The sequence below is a fragment of the Ictalurus furcatus genome, chromosome 12 (assembly GCF_023375685.1).
Source record: "Ictalurus furcatus strain D&B chromosome 12, Billie_1.0, whole genome shotgun sequence".
Classification (NCBI taxonomy): Eukaryota; Metazoa; Chordata; class Actinopteri; order Siluriformes; family Ictaluridae; genus Ictalurus; species Ictalurus furcatus.
The window spans coordinates 22,576,928-22,600,008 of NC_071266.1; the positions used below are offsets into that span (position 1 = coordinate 22,576,928).

At 41.5% G+C, this 23,081-nt stretch overlaps 2 protein-coding genes across 3 annotated transcripts; one reads left to right on the forward strand and one right to left on the reverse strand.

Moving 5' to 3' along the window:
* Window positions 1-2,559: 2,559 nt before the first annotated feature.
* On the reverse strand, window positions 2,560-8,369 carry med10 (mediator complex subunit 10). The gene is made up of 4 exons (XM_053638924.1): window positions 8,130-8,369; window positions 6,835-6,918; window positions 4,282-4,384; window positions 2,560-4,130 (listed from the first exon to the last, which is right to left on the reverse strand). Exons 1-4 carry the CDS (start codon window positions 8,249-8,251, stop codon window positions 4,035-4,037), a joined length of 405 nt encoding a protein of 134 aa, XP_053494899.1. The 5' UTR covers window positions 8,252-8,369; the 3' UTR covers window positions 2,560-4,034.
* Window positions 8,370-9,767: 1,398 nt separating this feature from the next.
* Window positions 9,768-20,842, forward strand: ube2ql1 (ubiquitin-conjugating enzyme E2Q family-like 1). Of its 2 annotated transcripts, none has more exons than XM_053638425.1 (2): window positions 9,768-10,457; window positions 18,903-20,842. In XM_053638425.1, the coding sequence occupies exons 1-2, from the start codon at window positions 9,774-9,776 to the stop codon at window positions 19,032-19,034; spliced, it is 816 nt and encodes a 271-aa protein (XP_053494400.1). In that variant the 5' UTR covers window positions 9,768-9,773; the 3' UTR covers window positions 19,035-20,842. The 2 variants fall into 2 exon arrangements, 1 of the variants encoding a protein (XP_053494400.1); XR_008387329.1 differs by having other exon boundaries at window positions 10,357-10,457; window positions 18,027-19,041.
* Window positions 20,843-23,081: the final 2,239 nt, after the last annotated feature.

Consider the following 23,081-nt stretch of genomic DNA (forward strand, 5'->3'; position numbering starts at 1 on the left):
AACAACGAATTCTGAATTATACCAGCGATTTCTACAAGAAAATGTCAGGGCATCTGTCCATGAATTGAGTCTCAAGAGAAAGTGGGTCATGCAGCAAGACAACGGCCCTAATCACAAAAGTCGTTCTATCAAAGAACGATTAAAAACTAGTATAAAGTTAATGTTTTGGAATGGCCAAGTCAAAGTCCTGACCTTAGTCCAAAAGAAATGTTGTCGAAGGACCCGAAGTAAGCAGTTCATGTGAGGAAACCCACCAACATCGAGAGTTGAAGCTGTTCTGTACTGAGGAACGGGCTAAAATTCCTCCAAGCCGATGTGCAGGACTGATCAACAGTTACAGGAAATGTTTAGTTGCAGTTATTGCTGCACAAGGGGTCACACCAGATACTGAAAGCAAAGGTTCACATGCTTTTCCCACTCGCAGATATGTAATATTGGATCATTTTCCTCAATAAATAAAAGGCCAAGTATAATACTTTTGTCTCATTTGTTGAATTGGGTTCTCTTGATCCACTTTTAGGACTTGTTTAGGTCATATTTCTGTAGAAATATAGAACATTCTACAGAGTTCACAAACTTTCAGGCACCACTGCAGTATAATACATCGTACATTAAATTTACTTTGGAAATTGCACAATATATTCAGTAACAAAGGCAGAAACCCCTTTTAAAAACTACATGGAGTATTCTTAAGAATATACATTCATTCATTTCTTCCTTTATCCTGGGAACTCTAAACACAAACAGAAATCAGGGCTGAAACATAACAGGGTTCCAGTACTTCTTTTTTTTCACCTAAATGATAGGAATACACCCTGAAAGGAAAGCTAGTCTTAATCTTAGGGCATCACATGCACATAAGTTTGCACACTCTGTTACACTTGGGGGCAACTTTGAGTCATTAATTAATCTACTGACGTGTTTTTTGCGAGGTGGGAGGAAACCAGACAGGAGAACTCCATACAGACAGTCAGTACATTTACACGGACAACAATAATCCACTATTAACCCGATTAAGACGATACTCTGATTAGGAACTAGCAGGTAAACAGCTATTTTTAATTACCTTAATCCGATTAGGGTCATACTCGAAGTAAACACAAATGGAATTAAGACATGTGGAGTACTCCAGTTTTAGTCGCATTATCGACGTGCATTACAGACATGTAAACAGCTTAATCACACTATTAACATCATGTGAGAGTTTTCACTGCATTTTGCGACAGGAAACGTACACACGGCAGCGCTCAACCGTTTTGCGGCAAACAAGAGAGCACGGCTGCGTCCCAAACCGCGTACTTGCCTACTATAGACCTGTAGTAGGAGACATACATGCATCTCGGCCAGTATATAGACAGTAAGTACACTTAAAGCGTTTGTTAAAAAAAATAAAATAAAAACACCCAAAACTGTATACGGTACCATAACGAAGACGAACTGTATGTTGATACGTGAAATTCTGGACGGAACGTCGGACGGCGTGGCGCGGTGATGTAATGATGTGTGCTGTTAATCGATCTATGTTCTATAACATGTAACACGTGAACATGAAAGGAATATTCTAAAAGCGACTCATGTAAACACCTTAATCACAATATTGTCTTATTCAGAATAAGGTCAATAATTAGATTACTGCTGTCCATGTAAACGTAGTCAGTAAGCTCAGCTCAGGGTCACATGGTCATATGTGGGTCACATGTCAGGGTCACATGTCCAGGGTCCCATACCTGGGACATGTGAGGCAGCAACACAATGAAGCATTGCACCTAAATATTGGATACTAGAATTGTAAGGCAGGCTGTATATGATGTTGTACAACGTTATATAATATTTATATTTGATATTTGTACTTATAGCCCAGTGCTGCTGAATTCCTTGATTAATTCCGTGATTAATTTTCTGTTAACAGCACGGCCACGAGACAAATAGGTTTTATATATTAACGCTCTCCTTCGAGTACATTATTGCTTCTATAATAACTCTCAGAATTGTATGGTTTATGCGCTAAGCATATTAAACTGATTAAAGAGTTGACAAATTAAAAAACAATGACAAATATTGCAATATTTAATTTTTGACATGAAATATTTGTAGAATGGGTCTCCAGTGTGACAGTCAGAGGTCACGTTTTCCCAAGTCTTCAGGGGTTTGTGGTTTCTCAGTAACATTAAACTGACAAGAACTGTGTGTCATTCTTGGATAAACATACTGCCGTGGGATAAGCGGAATAAAACACTTCAGGACATGCTTTTAAAGGAAAATAATCAACGTTGTAGTGGGAACAGTAACTCCGCTTCGCATCAGGCCACATCGCACCACACTGAAATGGATTGTTTTCCTATAACAGCACAGCTTATAGCAAATGGGATTTTTTTCCTTACTAATTCTACGTCCTTCTAAAGTGTTTAGTAGTTATCTGTATTTGCTTTATATATATATTAAAAAAAAATGACCTACATGACTAGGACTCTTTAGAGTGTGTGCTGTATAAACAGGACATAACCATAAGTGGAGATCAGCTCTGCAATCAAAAGCAACAGAAAGTGGGGGGTTTTGCTTTTTTTTTTACTCTGGGAAATGACATTGGGCAGGGAGAAATCATCTCGTGTAGATCCACTGAGTAAATCAAGCTCCTCTTCACATACATAAACTTCAAAGAAGTAAATACTGCCTCAGTGTACAGGTGTAAGCAGGTTGGTTAAGTAAGAAATAAAACACGACGGGGCATTAATATAAACCTGTGATTTGCCTCGCAGCAGGAAATACTGTGTATATACAACTGGTATCAAATCTTTTGCGAGTTTGCCCACCGTCTTCTAACAAAATGACGCACTAATTCAACACAAGAAGAAGAAAGAAAGAAAAAAAGACAAATTGAGCAGTTGAACATCTCTGCTTTGCAACTCCGCACTGTGTGTGAATGAGAGAAATGTTAGTGAAGGACACTCGATAGAAATCCTCCTTTGATAATCAGCTTGCCTGCGTCATCACACCGTGTCGTCCGTGCGTAAGAGAGGAGCTCTTCAGTCCAGAATAATAACTAAGCACCACTGCCACTGAATGCATGGCCCAAGGATTTAAAGCGCACCTATTATGGATTTGAAACGTGCCTAATTTTGTTTTAAAGATCTCATAGAATAGATTTACATGCATCCAAGCTCAAAAAAAAAACACTTTATCCTGCTCATAATTTAAACTGCAGCATTATCTTTATCCCGCAGTGTCACAAACGACTCGTTAAATGATTCGTTCTAAATGATTCGTTCTAAACTCCTTTCAGAGAGCATACTCTGCTCTGATTGGTCAGATGTCGCAGTCTGTTGTGATTGGTCTACCGCTATCGGAAAAGGAAACACCCACTACCGTAAGGAATTTCAGCTCCGTCTGTCAGCGAGCAGCCGATGAAGACCAGAGGAGGGGCTTTTTGTTACAAACCTACGTAGGTTAGTACAGGAAGTAAGGTCCGGAATCACTGAGTCGTTTCAGCTGTTCAGAATCACTTCCTTATTTTGGGAGTCGATAACTCCGTTTGTCGTGCACTTTGATTTTGGAAACTTCGCAGACATTTTTACATTCACAAACAGCTACATATATCACACATTACATGAAAGGTCATATTAGAAAACCCATAATAGGTGCACTTTAAGGGAGTTAGCAATTTACTGAGATATGGTTTCAAGCAGCGTTGCAGGCAAATTTGACTAAATACATTTCCTTATGCGTGGGATTTTTGATCTCGGGTCTCTAAACAGCTTTTTGAATTGTTGAGAAATAATAAACACAGCTTTATAGTATATTATAATAATTATTTATTTAATAAAATAAAGGAAAAAGTAAATTACAATCCGTTACACACGCACAAAAAATCAATTCAAATTGTTCCGTTACACCGACGCAATATCTCGGAGAAATACAACTGCAAATATAAACGTTGGAAAAGCTGTAGAAATGTAAAGCATGACCGATGCTCTGAACTGTAGAAAATGTGTGAGTATGGACATATGTACAAACTGGCTTCACTGCTTTTACGGTGGCTATGAAGGAGGGTCGTCTCCGTGAATCGCCTTATATTTGGCCATTTCTTCGGGAAAAACCTTCCCCAGCTCAGAGATGAGGAGACTTTTAAACTTCTGTAAAGAAATGTGAGAAGGATGTTTTAAAAGAATACGTCAACGCTCCATCTGGGTACGTTAGATCTGACTGGACATTTTTAATCATTCGGTTTTGGGGTGAAAGTGAAGTGAAATATGGTTCGGTATGTTGTTTAAAGTGTTGCCTCACCGTCATGGTGTCGATCTTCCCTTTCACCTGTTCGTTTTTAGCCAAGGCTCGCTCCAAACACTCTTTTGTGTAAAGCTGAGGATTGCGGCCCTGATCGATGTATCTGTGGAGAAAATGTTTTATTATATTCGTAAAATTAAGGAAGGGCATGATTGAAAGATATCCATCTATATTTAGTTACAGGAGAAATCAAGTGTGAAAACAACAACAACAACAACAACAACATCAACAGAAAAGCCATACAAGTTTTCCAAAAAGCTTGCTGGAGACTAAGAAAACAAGCACAAAAAGGTTCTCAGGTCTAATGAGACCAAAATTGAACTATTTGACGAGGATACGAAGTGGTATGCTGGGCAGAAGCCCTAAACTACTCATCACCCTGAAAACACTCATCCCCACAGTGAAGCACGGTGGAGGTAGAATGATGTTGCGGGGAAGTTTTTCGTCAGCGGGGAGTGAGAAACTAGTCAAGGTTGAGGCCATGGAATCAGATACAGGGTAATCAAGTACACAAGAGACGCGTGACCAGGGCGAAGGTTTACCTTCCAACAGGACAATAACCAGTCCGTATAGGATTTCACTGAGTGTTTTGAGATTGTTGCGGCCAAAATTGCTTGATTTTGCTGCGGCTTTTTACAAAATATTTCATGCAACTTGCGGAGTTTCTTGTGCTTTTTTTGTGGAAAACTACTTGACTTGGTGAAATTGCAATTGCACGAAATTGTTTTCACAGTGATGTTTGTTGGTAAATGAGACCTTTTAGCTGTACTCATGTTCGGTACCCTCCATTAATATTGGCACCCTTGGTAAATATGAGCAGGCTGTGAAAATTTGTCTTTATTGTTTAACCTTTTGTTAAAAAAAATTCACAAAAATACTCTGCTCTCATGGGTTATTAAACAATCGCAAACAAAACACAGGTTTATCCAAAATATATATATATATATATATATCCTCATTAAATATAGGTGTGCAACAATTATTGGCACCCTTTTAGACAATACAGCTCTGAGTCTTCTCCTATAACGCCTGATTAGGTTGGAGAACACAGGTTTTCTATGGGTTTCAGGTCAGGGGACTGGGATGGCTTTGGCAGGACCTTGATTTTGTGGTCAGTAAACCATTTTTGTGTTGATTCTGATGGATGTTTTGGATCACTGCCCTGCTGGAAGATCCAACCACGTCCCATTTTAAGCTTTCTGCCAGAGGCAATCATGTTTTCATTTAATATCTGTTAATATCTGATAGAGTCCATGATGCCATGTATCCTAACAAAATGTCCAGGTCCTCTGGCAGAAAAACAGCCCCAAAACATTAAAGATTCACCACCATATTTAACTGTGGACATGAGGTACTTTTCCATATGGCTACCTCTCTGTGTGCACCAAAACCACCTCTGGTGTTTATTGCCAAAAGGATAGGACTGAAGACGCTTGAGTTTGTTTTTGAATGAGAATAGAGGCTTTTTTCTTTTTTCTTCCGAACAAAACGTGGTGACTTCAGATTGTAGTTTTGGAGACTTTCTGACCCCAAGACACAAGTAACTTCTGCAATTCTACAGGTGTGATCCTTGGAGATTTTTTGGCCACTCGAACCATCCTCTTCACAGTGCGTTGAGACGATATAGACACACGTCCAATTCCAGGTTGATTCATAACATTTCCAGTTGAGTTCTTAATTATTGCCCTGATGGTGGAAATGGGCATTTTCAATGCTTGCACTATTTTCCTATAGCCACTTCCCATTTTGTGAAGCTCAACAACCTTTTGCCGCACATCACAGCTATATTCATTGGTCTTACCCATTTTTATGAATGACTAAGGCAATTTGGCCTGTGTGTTACCTCATACTTATACTCCTGTGAAACAGGAAGTCATGGTTGAACAATTTCCTGTCCCTAGTCACCCAAGTGTACTAAAAAAAAAATGTAAATTATCAATGGGAATATACTTCAAATATATTTCTCTCATATGAATTCATAGGGGTCACAATAATTGTTGTACACCTATATTTACCAAAGATTGTTTTTATATAAACCTGTGTTGTGTTTGCAATTGTTTGATATCCATGAGAGCAGAGGATTTTAGTGATTTTTTTTTAACAGAAGATCAAAAAATTAAACAATAAAGACGAATTTTCACAGCCTTCTTTTACCAAGGGTGCCAATATTAGTGGAGAGCACTATACATGAACTGAAGAGGGCTTTGGCTGAATGCCCGCTGTGATGATGTCACAAGGCCCGTCTTGGCCCAAATCTGCGGTAATTTTGAAAAATTGCAAGGTCCTCCAAATACTGCTGAGTTTGCTTGATTTTGCCTTAATTTCTGCTATCGCAAAATCCTGAAGGGACTGAATAACCCTGAGCATACTGCCAGTGCTACACTGGACTGGTTCAAAACCAAGAACCTAAATGACCTAGTCAAAGCCCAGAAACCAATCCCACTGAGGATCTGTAGAATGATCTGAAAACTCCTGTTCCCCATCAGTGTCCAGCTCCAGATGTACAAAGCTGACAAAGGAGATATTTCCCAGTGTAACTTAAGTGTTACTCACTCAAATGCCTCCAAAGGTACGTGGATGTCATTAAGCTGTTGCCGGCACTTCTCAATATCTTGCAGTCCTGTGATCATCAGATTTCTGAAAAAAAGTGACATAACAGCCGTGTTATTTTAAATGGGATTAAACAATAGAAATGCATTCCTCTATTCATGCTGACTGGAATGAATTCATAAATGTGCCAACACTGAGTTTTTGGCACTATATCTGGTGGCTTTTTAAACCTTTTTTGCAACGTTATTTACATTTTTTAAAAGCCTAGAGACAAATCTAGTGACTTTTTGAGCACATGTTAGCGACTATCCTGGTTATACGAGTTCTCAGCACTAATCACGGCGATCGCCCTTGTTCTCCATGACCAATCACGGCGATCGCCCTTGTTCTCCATGACCAATCACGGCGATCGCCCTTGTTCTCCATGACCAATCACGGCGATCGCCCTTGTTCTCCATGACCAATCACGGCGATCGCCCTTGTTCTCCATGACCAATCACGGCGATCGCCCTTGTTCTCCATGACCAATCACGGCGATCGCCCTTGTTCTCCATGACCAATCACGGCGATCGCCCTTGTTCTCCATGAACAATCACGGCGATCGCCCTTGTTCTCCATGACCAATCACGGCGATCGCCCTTGTTCTCCATGACCAATCACGGCGATCGCCCTTGTTCTCCATGACCAATCACGGCGATCGCCCTTGTTCTCCATGACCAATCACGGCGATCGCCCTTGTTCTCCATGACCAATCACCGAGATCACCGTTGTATTTCCCACCCACACATACATTGCTCTTCATTTTAACGTCTCTTCTCGTCTACATTAACAAATAATAAAAGGCAGTTACGTCATGTTTCTCACTGCTTACTACAACAGCTTCATTTTGTTCTTGATAGAAATGACGCTATTTTGTAAATACATAAACAGTGGTGCCATGATCAAGGAACAGGTTATCTGTTGTTTTCCAGTCAGTTTAAATTATTCTAAGTGTCTTCAGAAAAGCTTTCTCCTTTGTGTTCTGATATGCAAATGATCACGGCGACTTAATGAATATGCAGATTAGCTTGTTGCGTCATCTGGCAACTTCCAGCGCCTTTTCGAGCACGCATTTACCATTTCCCCCTGAATGTGTTGGCATGAGTGTTACTATTCCTCATTTTACAAGGGAAATTAGCTAGCCATCTTATACAAAGCCGCAAAACAGCTTCTTCGTGGTTAATATACTGTGTTTACATGCGGAATACAGAGATTATATTTGTGCTTTATCCTTTTTAAAGCGCTACATCACAGCTTACAGTTTCTGATTGAGTCCTGTTTGGCTGCTCGGTTGAAAATCGCTAACGATGATTCCCAGCTGTCGTATATTCTCGATAAATTTCTCCAGATGCTCTTCAAGATTGTCAAACTTCTCAGCCATGTTGAGATAAAATACACGTACACATGAAGAAAAAACTAAAACGTTCACACACAAACAGAAAAATCGGAGTAGTTTTTTTAAAAAAAATGGCCTGTGAGCTTCTCGGTGATACACTTTCCGGCAGTGTAAGCGAGCCAATCAGGGACCGGAACTGTGAGTAGTCTCGGTAACGGCAACAGAGCTAACGTAAAGCGTATCGAATTGCTGCAAAGTGTCGTCAGAAAGAAAAAGGCAAACAATAAGCGCTGACATCGCACGGGAGGTAGGGGGGGCGGGGGGGGATCTTTTTCTGTGTTAGTGAATTACAATTTATAAACAATAGAGGACAGAACCGTGGAGTGAAATGTGCTTAAAAATCCACCAGCCCACCATTCATCACGATCAATTAATCCGCGTTGATAAGAACCGGTGCATATTTACATTGACAATACATTCAAACATGAACCCAAAATATAAGCCAAAGTCTAAATGAAGCCTAACTCCGGGATTTAGGGATTTATACGACCCCAATAACTCGCCAAATTCCACCAAGAATAAGAAGAAAAGGGGTGAGGGGGCAGTAGGCTGGGACAGAATACCAGATGCGACCCTATTCCCTACGCATGCGCACTACGTAGTACACGAGATCAAACGCGTGTACACCCTATATAGTGCACTAGGTGTGGGATTGGGAGTGGATTGGGTATGCAGCCAGGACAGCTGATGCACTGGAAGTCCGACCCTCCTCCCCAGCCTTCACATTTCGTACCCTTCACTTGATTATTCATTCCGTCCAGGTACAAACGAGCAGTCGGGCAGTGCTGGTGCGTGTACGAGTGTGTATGTGTGTGTATGTGTGTGTGCGTGTGTGTGGGAGAGAGAGAGAGAAAGGAGAGAGAGAGAGAGAGAGAGAGAAAGGAGATAGAGAGAGAAAGGAGATAGAGAGAGAGAGCTTGTCGGACTGGTTTACTGCAAGCGACATTACAGAGCTGAGTTAAAGGCTTAAGCTCGATCAGAGCAGATCAGATCTGGATTAAGCAAGGGGAGATCGGATCTATTTCCCGGGGTGAGGCATCGAAATAATAATAAGAAGAAGGTAAGTGATCGGAGCTTTGATTAATGCTGGTGTTGTGTGCTGTAATAGACAATGAAAAGGTCCGCAGGCTGCTGCAGCCGTAATGACCGCGCATTCATTGACGCACTGGGTTTAAATTTCCAGATCAAAAAAAAAATCCACAGCTATATTCATATGTTATATGAATGTGTTCTATGAGCTATGTATGTGTTTGATTCCAGCTCTGTGGGATGATGCACTGAAAGCGGGCTGCTCTCAGGCGCCCAGCGGTCATCCTCCTCCTCCTCCTCATCCTCATCCTCCTCACCATCCTCCTCGTCCTCCTCCTCATCATCTCCCGTGCCTGCAGTGAGAACAAATCCTGGTGCATTGTGGTCACCATCACGTAACCATCGGGAGAGCTGCGGAATCCCCCCCTTTCCTTCCCCCCCCACTCCCAAAAAAAAAAAAAAAAAAAAGGACAACGTGATGGCCACTCTTCTGCGAAAGATCGGTCTGATCCGCTTGCACGACCGAGACACAGAAGACCCCAAGCACCATCCGAAAGGGACTAAGCAAGGGAATCAGAAAAACAGCACCAAGCACTGTCACCAAAACGAGACGAACATCCTGAGCACCCCGGAAATCAAGGCCAAGCGCTCGGACGTCTCCGCCAAAGACAAAGCTCCTGCAAAGGACAAGCCGAGCAAGGAGACGAAGGAGAAGCAGCAGACGGGAAGCGCCAAGTCGAGCTCGAGCTCCGTGCCACCTCTGGCGCCCAACAGGCAGCACTGTGCGCAGGTGAGGACGCGGCGTCTCATGAAGGAGCTGCAGGACATCCGGCGCCTGGGAGACGATTTCATCACGGTGGAGCTCGCCGACGACAACCTGTACGACTGGAACGTCAAGCTGCACCAGGTGGACAAGGACTCGGCGCTGTGGCAGGACATGAAGGAGACCAACACCGAGTACATCCTGCTGAACATCTCCTTCCCTGACAACTTCCCGTTCTCACCACCGTTCGTGCGCGTGCTCACGCCGAGGCTGGAGAACGGCTACGTGCTGGACGGAGGAGCCATTTGCATGGAGCTGCTGACACCGCGCGGCTGGTCCAGCGCCTACACCGTGGAGGCCGTGATGAGGCAGTTCGCCGCCAGCCTCGTCAAAGGACAGGTGAGAAGCACGGTTGTTCAAGAGCTTTCAGGGCAAAGTCGCTAATGCATGCTCAAAAGAAAGTCTTCAGATGATGTAACGGACTAATTTGCATGTTTTATATATATATAGATATATATATAGATATATATCTCTTCTGAATAAACTTAGACTAGACAGTTTCATCCGAATAGAAAATAACAGACAGTTTATTTCCGTTGAAATAAGTCGTCTTTGGTTACGGCATCACACACACACACACAGAAAAAAAAAACTATTTCCATATTTACAAAATAAAGAATATTGTCATTTCCATCAAGAATGCTGAGCAGAAGAAGCAGTGATATTGAGTAGTCCAGAAATAGACATGAAGGAAACAGGTGCAGGTGGAATAACTTGCAATTATTACTTTAGTATTAAATATCACCAAGATCAAAATAAAAATATTCATATACATAAAATATAAATAAAAAAGTTTCACCAAAAAGAGAGTTTAAAAAGAAAAAATGTGTGACATTCAACAGCAATCAGTGATTGGTCATTGGGAAGAATAATGACCAGTGATTGGTCGTTTGGAACAATGGTGATCAGTGATTGGTCATTGGGAAGAATAATGATCAGTGATTGGTCGTTTGGAACAATGGTGATCAGTGATTGGTCATTGGGAAAAATAGTGATCAGTGATTGGTTGTTTGGAACAATGGTAATCAGTGATTGGTCTTTTGGAACAAAAGTGGTCAGTGATTGGTCGTTGGAACAAAAGTGGTCAGTGATTGGTCGTTGGAACAAAAGTGGTTAGTGATTGGTCATTTGGAACAAAAGTGGTCAGTGATTGGTCGTTTGGAACAATGGTGATCAGTGATTGGTCATTTGGAACAAATGTGATCAGTGATTGGTCGTTTGGAACAGTGGTGATCAGTGATTGGTCGTTTGGGATGATGGTGATCAGTGATTCGTCGTTTGGAACAAAAGTGATCAGTGATTGGTCATTGGGGAAACGGTGAGTCGTGTAAACCTGCTCTAGTATAACAGAGCAGCTGTACTGTAAGCTGGACAGCCGTATTGAGTGCAGAACAATATCTAACGTCTGCTCAAAAAGTCCCTAGGCTCTTTTTTTTTCTATAATCTGGCTAGAAGGGATTAAAAAGTCACCAGATCTACAGGTTCATGAGGGTAGATGTTGTGTTTTTGCCCTCGGTCACGTGATGCGTTGCTTTGCTCTCATAAGAGTATAGACAGAATAGTATTGTTTATGCCATCTGTCTTTAAGAGGAGGACAGAGTGTGCTTCGACTTTATCAGAGTCTACATTGCATTGTTTATGCCATCTGCTTTTAGGTTTGGGGTTTGTGTATATGTGTGTGTGTGTGTGTGTGTGTGTGTGTGTGTGTGTGTGTGTGTGTGTGTACAGGTGTGATCGTGCTTCAGATTTGTAGGTGTATATTAGAACTTAAAAGAAACGAAGGCACCAGGCTGCTGGCGTAGCGACATCAAGAATACATCTATAAAATACTTGAAGGTACATATTTGAACATTAAGGACCACTGATGTACCTTTTAAAGCTTTACTCTAAAAGCTAGTTAAAGGTACACCACAAGAACCTTCCAAAAGAGGTCCGCTTGATGCTAGCACCCCAGAGACGAGGAAAAGCATACAGTACATTGTGTCTAGAAACTGAAAGCTCTACATTTTATGGGCAGAGAGACCACAAGCTTATTTACACCATCTGTCTTACCTAAGAGGGCAAAGAGAGGCCATATTGCAGATTCATCGGTTTAGACGTTTCACAACTTCTGAGTGACCTGAATAACCTTGATAGACATGCATTGTATGGTTTACGCTACGTGTCTCACAAAAGACTCCTTAAGTCCCAACAGGTAGGCAATGAACAATACGAAAATGTCCAAATCTGCTGTTTATGCTGTTACATTCGAAGTTATCCCTATTTCCTTACATCATGAGCATCTTTGGTGTCCTTCGCATGAAGGTGAACGCACATACGATGGACTTAAAGCTGCAGTATGTAACTTTTTTGTTACAAAATTATAGAACTAGCATTGTTGAGTCAAATTATCGCTCACCGTGTGTGGGGGGGGGGGGGGGGGAGCCTAAAATATTCAGAGTGATCGGGTTGGATTTAGAGGTTGTTGGGTTTTTTTAGACCCGTACATCAAACATACTCACAAATATGTCATGTGCAGAAAGAAAAAAGAAAACGTATTGCTGCCATGACCTTGGTGCTTGAATATGCGGTGAATGTATTCTCGAACATCATATTAGGGATGCGCAACACAACTGATGCTGTGTGATGTCCTCCCACAAGTTGCTTGCAATAACATTTCTAATATAATGTTGCATATTGCAGCTTTAATACTATAGTATAGCCTGCAGATGGAGGGTTTTTTTTTTATGTTGCACTGACGTTTGTAAAGAACGTGAAAGAAGCTGACTAACCTCGCCGATGTCTTTCTTTCAAGGTGTCTAAAAGTGCTTTATCATGCCAGATTTACAGCTCACGGCCTCTCGCCTTCATCGCCTGAAGCATTCAAGGGCAATTACCAATCTAGACAGTGCTGACACAAGAGAGTCCCAGAGGAGCTAAAACAGAGATATGGTACTGCGGTTTTATCACGAAGGTTAATAATGACCTTTTTTTTCTCTTTTTTTCTTTTTTTTTTTTAATGACCTTCTTCTGCAGACATTATTTACAATAAATTCTACAACAGTGCTCTGGATTAGAGTTTACTCGTTATTTGTAGGCTACTCTTTGGCTAGAGTCCTCTGTGGCTTTAAGGCTTCGGGGTACAATTTGATGAATCTGATTGGTTGCTGTAGAGGCTGAAGCTTTAATAGGGAATTTCTGTGCCGCACAAACGAGGTTCTTTGATGTTCAAAGAGAAAAGCAGTGACAGAATTCCGGAACAGAAAGCGTTCACTTGAAAGACAGTGCTGCTGCTTTGATTTTTCCCTTGTGTCGTTCCTGCACTTAGCCAAGATGGAACTTGGAAAAAACCATGGCATGGGATTTTGGCTGAAAAGCATATATATATATATATATATATATATATATATATATTTATATAAGAACGTCCATGAGACCAGTCAGTTCCTGTTATCACTTACGTTATAGCAGCCATAAACCGTCATTCCCTCACCAGCCTCTCGTTTTACTCTCTTGAAGTTAAGACGAAACTGGTCACCTAACCAAGAAAGCAGAACGCACAAACCCCAACTGAAGACTGTTCCATGGTGGAAATCTGTTACAAAGCGCTGACAGTGGAGACTCCTTCCATAAAACCGAAAGAAAAGCCTCCTTACAGAAATCGTCCCTCTGTCAGCGATTGTTATTAGGCGTAGCTTATGTGGCGTGTCGACCATACAAAATTCCTGTGCTGTTGTTGTTATTATTAATGAATTTGTATGAGTGCATTGCATTTCACCTTTGCAACCTTCAGAGCTGAATTCTGACCAATCAGATTCGAGAATTCAGCAGTGCCGTGGCATAAGCAGCATTACTGAAATCCCTCTATGCCTCATGTAGGTTATATAACGACTGCGGCTTCCCACAATACGACTCCATGCATTGACGGATCTTCATTCAGAGGATTACCCATCTGGGTTTACTCCGAGGCGCTCGATACAAACTGAACTAACACTGAACCGACACTGGAGGAGCTGCAGGACATAAGCCGTGGACAGACCTTAAAAAAAGATCTATTCCCACTATCCTCTCGCTCCACTTCCTTGGCAAGATGGCGTGCTGGGTGGCTTAATTAGGGTTTAGTTAGACCCCTTTAATCCAAAAATCACAGGCTTTTGTGAGCCGAATCGGGATCCTCTTCTCTCAAGTGAGTGCGCTGAGTTACTTCTGGGCCATTACTCTCTGAGAGCCTGTAGTGAGAGTGAGCTATTTCTGTCTCTTATATCAGAGCTGGCATGGGTACGACCCTGAGACTCGGGCATCGCACACTGCGCCCCACACACACACACACACACACACATCGGTCGGTCTATTAGCTCATGAGCTGAGTACATCGATTAACACAGGCTGCAGAGTACTGCTTAATATAACTGCTATTCATTTTGTCCAAATCGCTGCTTATGATGCGTATCATATCCCGAGTCGTTTATGAAGCCAAATTATAGAAGCGTTTCGTATTTATCCTGCTGCAACATGTCATCTGTCAGGTTATTATTACAAAGCGGACGGACACCATGTGCGTTTATAAGAATAACAAAATAAATACTTCGACAACTGAAGATTAATATGTTTATGCTTTTAGTGGCTTAGTGGGAAGCATGTTTGCCTCAAGCGCACCGTCAGGGTTGGGGGTTCGAATCCTGCCTCCACCCTGCGTGCATGGAGTTTGCAAGTTCTCCCCATGATTTGGGGGTTTCCTCCAGGTACGCCGGTTTCCTCCCCCAGTCCAAAGACATGCATTACAGGCTGATTTGGCAACCTGTCCAGGGTTGTCCCCCACCTGCCCCGAGTTCAGTGGGATAGGCTCCCAGATCTCCCTGTGTCGGATAAGCGGTATGGAAAATGGATGGATGTATCTTCACAAATTTCCTTCATCAAGTTACCATCTTTGTATTTGTTTTTAACTTTAGATTGAATCCATTCAGTTCAGCTGAACGGTCAATTAAACTCGTCGACGAACCACGACGCTGAGCTATTGCACACAGAGAGCTCATAGAACTAGCAATGTAGTCTCTTGCATTAGCACTGGCATGGATCCAACCTCGGGCCTCGTGCATCTCATCTCTGCCCTGTCACTGTCACACACCCTGAGTGGAACGTGTGTTTGTGTGTGTCTACTAAATCGAATCTATTTGTCCCACATAGATGTATTCAGGCTCCATAGTGTATATTTCAAATACTTGATTGATTTGAGACTATTATTTACATCGCTGCCATATTATTGGCATGTCAACAAGTAGATCATATCCTTGGATCAACGTTCGTGTTGCTCTACTCTTCATCCGGTTCAGGCAAGAAATTGTGCGGTTCAGTTTTTAAACGCGAGGGCGAATCAGTATTGAAATCGTCACTCTGTTTAGCTGCAGTTTAAAAGTTCAAACGCTGTTAGTACACGTGTGTATAGCTGCAGTAGCTAGCTAATGAAAATTCAGCAGGATAGATGGCTACAAAAACAACGTCAAACTTTATTTAAACGTTCCCACCGGGATTTCACAATGTTTTTTGTGATTTTTGCGGTCAGAATGACCGATTTTCTGGCGGTAATTTTGCACAGAATTTGTGTTTTGTTTTGTTTTTAATTATTAGAATATCACATTTACCATATTATGGCAGGTCAGAAGGGTTCGCTTTCACCACTGACGGAAAACATCAAGTGCAGCCCCATGAAAATCATGCATTCGTAGTCGGTTAACTCGAATTCAATTAGGGATCATTTATTTTGATGATCTTTCTTTCCTTTTTCTTTGTTTTGTTTTTTTTGCGATTATTTTTGCGATCACGGAATTGATGATAAAAGCAGCTTCAATATTTTCATTCAATTCACTCCAATGCTGCATCTTCCTATTTCGAGGGGAGTATTTAAAGCGAGCTATGAACGCAAACTACTCGAAGCTAGAAGGGCTCGTTTGTGGTTAGAGGATCAGGGCGCACAGTGATGACATCACAGGGCAGTGACTGTTCAAAAGCAATCAGAGATCAGATCCAGCAATGGGAGGTTAATCCAGGAGCATGTCCTGATTCGGGAAACGAAGCTCAACAGATATGAACTGTAAATGGAATAGAAGTGCGTAGAGATGAAACGATACAATTTTCCCCCTTACTATACTGACACTAAAACTTTGAGTATCAGCCAATATGAGCATCACAACCAACGTAATAAGCATCTCTCCCAAGTGCTAGCTAGAGCGTGGAGGGTTGTATTAGAGCACATTCAGTGGTATCGTTAACTATTGAATCATTGCCTTAATATGATATTGAATCTATTGTAACAAGTGGAAGTCTGAGGTTTAGAACCATACTAGCTACTCACTGTTGGCATGGCAACTTGGTGTTATTGTTTTTACCGCGTAAGTTACTTTATGTTGCTGTATATTACGTCGCAATTCAGCGCTGCTTGATTTGTTGCGAAACTGGATCGAGTTTTCTTTTTTTTTTCCCCCCCCCAACCTCGTACTGTATACCCGATCTGTCCCATGTCTAGAACTGTCCAAAAACGATTGCTGTAAAAATCTCTAACCCTAATCGACAGTATATTCTCCATAGGTCTCTACAGTATGTGGGTCAGACGCACGCAGTAGCACGTATTAAATATTTTACACACCTGAAAGTGCGTGCATTCTCAAACTCCTTCCCTGCTCGTTACCAAGCGCAATCATTTACTCTTCATTGTGCTGCCTTTTCTTAATAAATGATCGCGAACAGGGTCACATTTTCCACTGGCGTTGCTCTTACACCGCTTTGTCTCTATTACACGTCAGGGTCAGATTAACGTGATAGAATTGCACCGTTGCTTCCTACACAAAACTCTCCTAATGATCAGAATGACCCGTGAGGCAAATATTTACTTAGACTTCTCTGGTCAAACACATTCCCAAGGATATTCAGATCGTCCTCGGTAACTTTCCGAATCTGACTGGAACGGGAAGAACGAGAGCGTGTAAACGTACTTTAAAGAGTAGCAGATGTAAGCCGAGAGCGGTGTATTGCTTCGGCACTCATTCGAGTCAGGGTGTTAAACGGGGCCCGTGGCTGCAGAATAGTTTACTCAGGATCATTAGCTCTTCTCCATCACACCGATGCTCTGTTTAATTGGTAGACGATCTCAGCTGCAACTTTTGCGGATTCGTATTTTATCCAAACTGCAGAAGAGTGCAGTATGGTGATGATATAATAATAATTAATGCAATGAATTCATTCATAATAGACTGTACTTTTTTTAAAAAAATGCTATAAAGTAAGGAATAAGACAAGACGGGGCACGCTGTTATAGGAACACAAGCAGCAATGAGAGTGAAGATGTGTGAAGCAGACGTCGATTATTTTCCGTTAACAGCATGTCCAGATATGTTTTTATTCCTCTTATACCACAGCATCATACTTCTTTTTTTTTTTTTAATCCATTTCTAGGTTCATTTAATGTTGTGGAACGTCCGTGAAAGAAATGAGTTCCTGTTATTACTTACAAGAAGTTACGCTAGTACTTTTGAGAAAGTTTCACCATATCAACAATTACGCAACTTCTTTAAAATAAATGAAAAGGTCCCTACTCTGTATAGAAACAATAATTTATTAGAATGAGTACATTCATAAAAAAAAAAAAAAAAAAACGGTGAAAATGAATCAAAAACTTTTGACCAATCAGAATCGAGAATTCAACCAAGAACTGGCCGTGTTATAATAACGAGTACAAACCCTGAACGCGGCTTTTTCCGTTCATACAGAATCTTTCAGATTAAAACAAAAACACTACTACTGTTTTGCTAGCAATTTGTCAACAAACCTACAGAGTGTCCCAAAAGTCTCCATACACTGGGGAAATTAAGACTTTTGTACAAAATGTTATTATTATTATTATTATTATTATTATTATTATTATTTTATTTTTTTCAGATAGCCTTTGAGAACGCCTTTGACAAAAGAAGGACGTATTGAAAACCGTTCTCAGGGCTGGATCGGGAAGCTGTCGCAACGTTGCGATGGACTTTAACAGGACACATGGCGAGAACATCACACACATCACGCACATCACATGACCGTGTTGCCAAACTTCTTAACAAATCCAAAAAGACTCGGAAGTGTTGCAGACCGACCGAGAAGCGGACGACGACGAGCATCCGCTGACGAAGCCACAACCGACGTGGTGCTGGCAAACATACTGTAGTCCCCGGAGACTTTTGAGACACCTTGTGTATATTGTATAATCATATAAATGGCATGTTGTATATCATAGAAAGCGCAAGTCGGAGCTGGTCCAAATTAAAGTCCAGGGCATGGAGACAACTCGGTGTGTTTGTTGTGCTTCTCGTGTATTAAGGTTAGGCTAAGGCTTAGGCTTAGGCTTATAGGAGGAGTTAGATCAACCCTTAGTCTTTTGGCTTTGCAGTGAGAACTATCTAATAGAAGTTGACGAGCAAAAGTCCTCAGAAAAGTGGTCACCCTGTCATTGGGAGATCACGTTCACAGCAATGTCTTTAGGTGCGAGGGATGGCATACTCTCTGTCCCCTGAGAGTCAAAGTAATCACGGAGATCACGTATGTGGAAGGGTATTGCTATTGTAACAGAAAGAACATTTAAGTATAAAAACCAGTGGAGGTTCTTGTCCTCTAAATCTCACCCGTGTTCCTCTAACCTTTCCAGCAAAGCTATCTTTATGCTTTTGGAAAGTCAGTGTTGTGTTACTGTCCAGTTCCAGGATTAAATGTGTGGTTTATAACCAGATTTTAAGTATCGTTTCTTGTTTTGTTTTTTTTTTGTCCCCTACGTAGGGCCGGATCTGCAGGAAAGCGGGAAAGTCCAAGAAAGCCTTCAGCCGCAAGGAAGCCGAAGCTACGTTCAAGAGTCTCGTGAAGACCCATGAGAAGTACGGCTGGGTTTCTCCTCCCGTTTCCGACGGCTGAGGAGCTTGCTGTCTCCACGTCATCCCCTTTTCCCTCTCCATGCAGCTTTCTCCAGTTTCTCACCTCCAAACATTCTCTTGTTTTCCAAAAAAAAAAAGGAAAAAAAAAAAAAGAGGTATCATCTCACACTGTATGTCGATGACTCTTCATCGGTCCTCTGCCATTCCTCACTGAGGTGCCATGGACCACTCGCTCGCCGTGACATCACATTTCTAAATGATGAATGGATACTACGAACATGTTTGGCTAAAGGAAGTGAACAAAGCCCTGGGGAAAGTAACTTGGACAGACCCCAACCCTCACGCTGATTCTGTACCTCTTGATCACTCGATACCTCTCTGTGTTTATCAGTGTGCTTATGTCAAACCCTTCCTCCTCCATCTCTTCTTCTTCTCCTTCTTCTTCTTCTTCCGCTAATCTCTGTTTTCTCTTTACTGTTTTAGAGATGACGACACATTGCACTGAACAGCATCCGATTTTCTTTCATTTCCATGCATTGTAACGATATTTAATAGCGAGGCCGACGGGTGCAGTACATTCGAGGTTCAGTTTTGTCTGTTCTTCTTTTTTTTTTTTTCATGGTTTCAATGCAACATGAAAATTGTAACTTATGTAGAGCTATGCTCGCTCTCTCTCTCTCTCTCTCTCTCTCTCCACTTCTCTCTCTTTCTCTCTCTATGCGCGTGGCTAAATTTAGACATCACTGTGTTGCATAGCTGGTGATTGATTTCTCGTGGAGATGATTTTTTTTTTTTTAAAAAAACACTCGTTGCTTATGCAGAGGTACTGTAAAGATTAAAGAGTGGTAGTCAGCCATTCTTGCGAATCATTATTATCATTAGTATTATTATTACATTTGGGTTTTTTTTTTTTTTTCCCTCGGAGAAGACCAAAAGCATTGAATTTCGATGATGTTGATACCAGATGGCAGACCTGAATGTCATAGTCTCGAAGCATGAGTGTGCGTGTGGTGTGTACGCAGTGGGAGCAGATCCACGTCCGTGATGCATCTGAGAAATGTGCACGAGCCGTTTCGTGATCAATTTCGTGGCCCCAGAGAAGCTAGAATCTCATTAGCGTTTCCTTCGAAAAATACGATCGGAGACTGAATGTACCGGTCTGTGCTCATGCTTACAGTGGGACATGCCCCGGTTCCTATCCGACGACTTCTCAGTGCACAGGCAGTGCAATGTCTAACGACTCAGGCCTCAGCTTCAGTCACATTAAAATGCTCAGTCTGCTTGAACATATTTTGCATCAATAACTGCAGATTGATAATAAAAGGCTAATTAAAATGGACTGAACGGGACAGGTTGCTTGTTCAGCAGTGTGTATTAGTATTTATCGACGGCCTCTCCAGATATCGGCGTTAATCCTGAGACGTGACGTCTTTAGTGAGCACCTTTAAGTGCGCGATTTAAAGGAAAACTCCACCCTTGCTTATTAATAATTCTAACTAACGTCGATCTTTAACCGTAACCACGATTTACTTTGTAATGAAATTATGAGGGTTTTTTTTTTTTCATCGACACGATGGGCCGTTTTCTCTTCAGTTAACGATTTCTTTCATTACCCACAATGCCGTTCGGCTGCCTGCTGATAGTGGTGCCGTTGGGAATTATGTTATATCATGATATTTTTGGACCTTCGTGTGTTTGAGCTACAAAGTGAGAGAAAAACATTCTAGCCAGCTAACATTAGCAGTATGAGTGATGTACATTTTCCTCCTCAAAACATCAAACTTTACAGTTAATGTTCGAGATTTAACAGCTAATATGTTTGTTTGTTGATTGATCTAAAGCAAATACTTGTGTGTGTGTGTGTGTGTGTGTGTGTGTGTGTGTGTGTGTGTGTGTGTCGTATAGCTCATTTAAAAGTAAAGATGTGCTACTTTGTTTACTGGTGATGCTGGGAGTAGCCATGTTGATATGATGTCATGTGCTGGACTCGGGGTAGAGGACACCTTCCCGACCTTCCGAGGAGGAATTCTGAGTCGAGGTGGGGTTTTCTTTGGTTTTTCCAAGTCGGAGGTCGGAAACGCCGAGGTATGAGCTTTAGTGAAAGGCAGCATTAGTCCTCACTTCATCTCTACCTAAAAAGAGTGATGATCTGTCCAGCGCTCACTCAAAAAGACCAGCTTCCAAAGCGTCAACTTCTATGCTAATCACTGAAAGGTGACGTTGTGTAGTTGTATAGCTAACCTCTCCACTACTTCCATGTTGGATTTCTCATTAATATGACTGACAATGTTGAGTGACAAATTAAGCGTTATGAGATTATGGATACTGATATGTCCATTTGAACATCAGTTTCTTACAGGAATAATGAAAATGACTGTAATTACCACATGCAGTTTTACACTCAGGTCTCCTTTAGTGAACAGTGGACTAGTTCAACAAACAGACTTCATATAAACACCATCATGAACTTTCTCTTACTTTCACTCTATCCGTTGTTACCCAGATGAGGACGGGTTCCCTTCTGAGTCTGGTTCCTCTCAAGGTTTCTTCCTCATATCATCTTAGGGAGTTTTTCCTCACCACCGTCACCACCGGCTCGCTCAATAGAGATAAATTCACACACTTAAAATCTGAATCCTGTGTTTATATGTTTCTGTAAAGCTGCTTTGAGAGAATGTCCATTGTTAAAAGCGCTATACAAATAAAATTGAATTGAATCGAAAATACAGCACCACTATTTAGCAAGAACTTAGCAGCTCATCACAAATAATTCAATATCGATCATGTTTGAGGCTGGAGTTTTGCTTTATAACATGGCGGATCGAGAGTGGAAGCAGTCTGTGCCGTCTACATCTCACACTTCCTGGTTTATGTGACTGCACGCTTCGCAGCAGAAAGCCTGATTATAGCCTCCAGTGCCTCGGGGAACATTAAATGTCATAAGGGAAGCTGCTAATTAGCATGACATTTGCCGAAAAAAAAGGACAGCGGTGAATAAATTCTAGACACTCGGAGTTTGACGATGCCCTTTCAGGCAGGAGGATGCAGGTTCGCAGTGTGACTCAAATCATCTATGCGTCGAAAAGTTCCCAGAGTGCGCACACAAAGATTCAATTCAGCTCTGTCATGTCAAGGCACGATCCGAGCCCAGACGTGTGATTTCGTGTCACGGTGAAGCTCGTGGATTCCCAAGGAGAAATGAAACTACTTATCTGTAATCGGGGGGACGGACGTTTGAGAGAGGAAACGTCACCTGTGTTGATCGGTTCTGCGTCATGTCCGCAAAAACGTGTAAACGTGAATAATGTGTATTCACCGTTTCGTGACTTTCTCAAAACAGCATCGTTTGTTTAAACAAAAAAGGGATGTACAACAAGTGCTTAAAGGCGAACAGAAGTTATAATTGCCTTTAATTGAGTTATTATAATCCAATCTCAGTCGCCACGAGCCTTTGTGGATTTTACTTGATGATGTGTGTGTCGCAGCAGGGATTAGAAGCATCATTACGCTGCTTGTGTCACGACTTATTCCAGCCTTTTCCATCTGGTACAAAAACGAGATCTCATCACGCTCTTGGTCTTCTCCAGTCTCCATTTTGGACAGTCTTTTAAAAAAAAAAAAAAGTGCTCGTGTGTGTATTCCTTATGGATTTAGCGAAAGGAAATACTGTAAACAACGACTAATTATCACGATATCTCGAACGTGGATGTTTGCCGGCTTTATGAGCATACTTTTGTGACATAGCCTAGACTGGTAGATTGCAGACACTAACCGAGTTAAATGTCCGAACATGTGAGATGACTCTATTGTATTATAATCTGCATGTGGTCTGTGATTGTTAGCTAGCCATTTTTATTTTTTATTTTTATTTTTTTTTTTTTTAGAGAGAAAAGCCAGAAAAAAAAAATATGGAGAAAATATGAAAAAAAAAAGATGATTTTTTTTTCCCCCCCATGTTGTCCATTTCTTTTCTTTTTTTGTTTTGTTTTCATTAATGTCTAAAATGTCAGATTGTGTTATATGAATGTTTTTGTGTTTTAATTTATTTGTGGTTTGCCAAAATGATGATTTGGACGCATGTTGCAAG

What these genes read in the sequence shown, in the direction of transcription:
- med10 (XM_053638924.1), bottom strand. Translation starts at nt 8,251, where the DNA reads ATGGCTGAGAAGTTTGACAATCTTGAAGAGCATCTGGAGAAATTTATC. An exon ending in GTACCTTTGGAGGCATTTGA is followed by an intron (nt 4,385 to 6,834) that starts GTGAGTAACACT and finishes TTTTCTCCACAG; the next exon opens with ATACATCGATCAGGGCCGCA. An exon ending in GGAAGATCGACACCATGACG is followed by an intron (nt 4,131 to 4,281) that starts GTGAGGCAACAC and finishes ATTTCTTTACAG; the next exon opens with AAGTTTAAAAGTCTCCTCAT.
- ube2ql1 (XM_053638425.1), top strand. Translation starts at nt 9,774, where the DNA reads ATGGCCACTCTTCTGCGAAAGATCGGTCTGATCCGCTTGCACGACCGA. An exon ending in CCAGCCTCGTCAAAGGACAG is followed by an intron (nt 10,458 to 18,902) that starts GTGAGAAGCACG and finishes TCCCCTACGTAG; the next exon opens with GGCCGGATCTGCAGGAAAGC.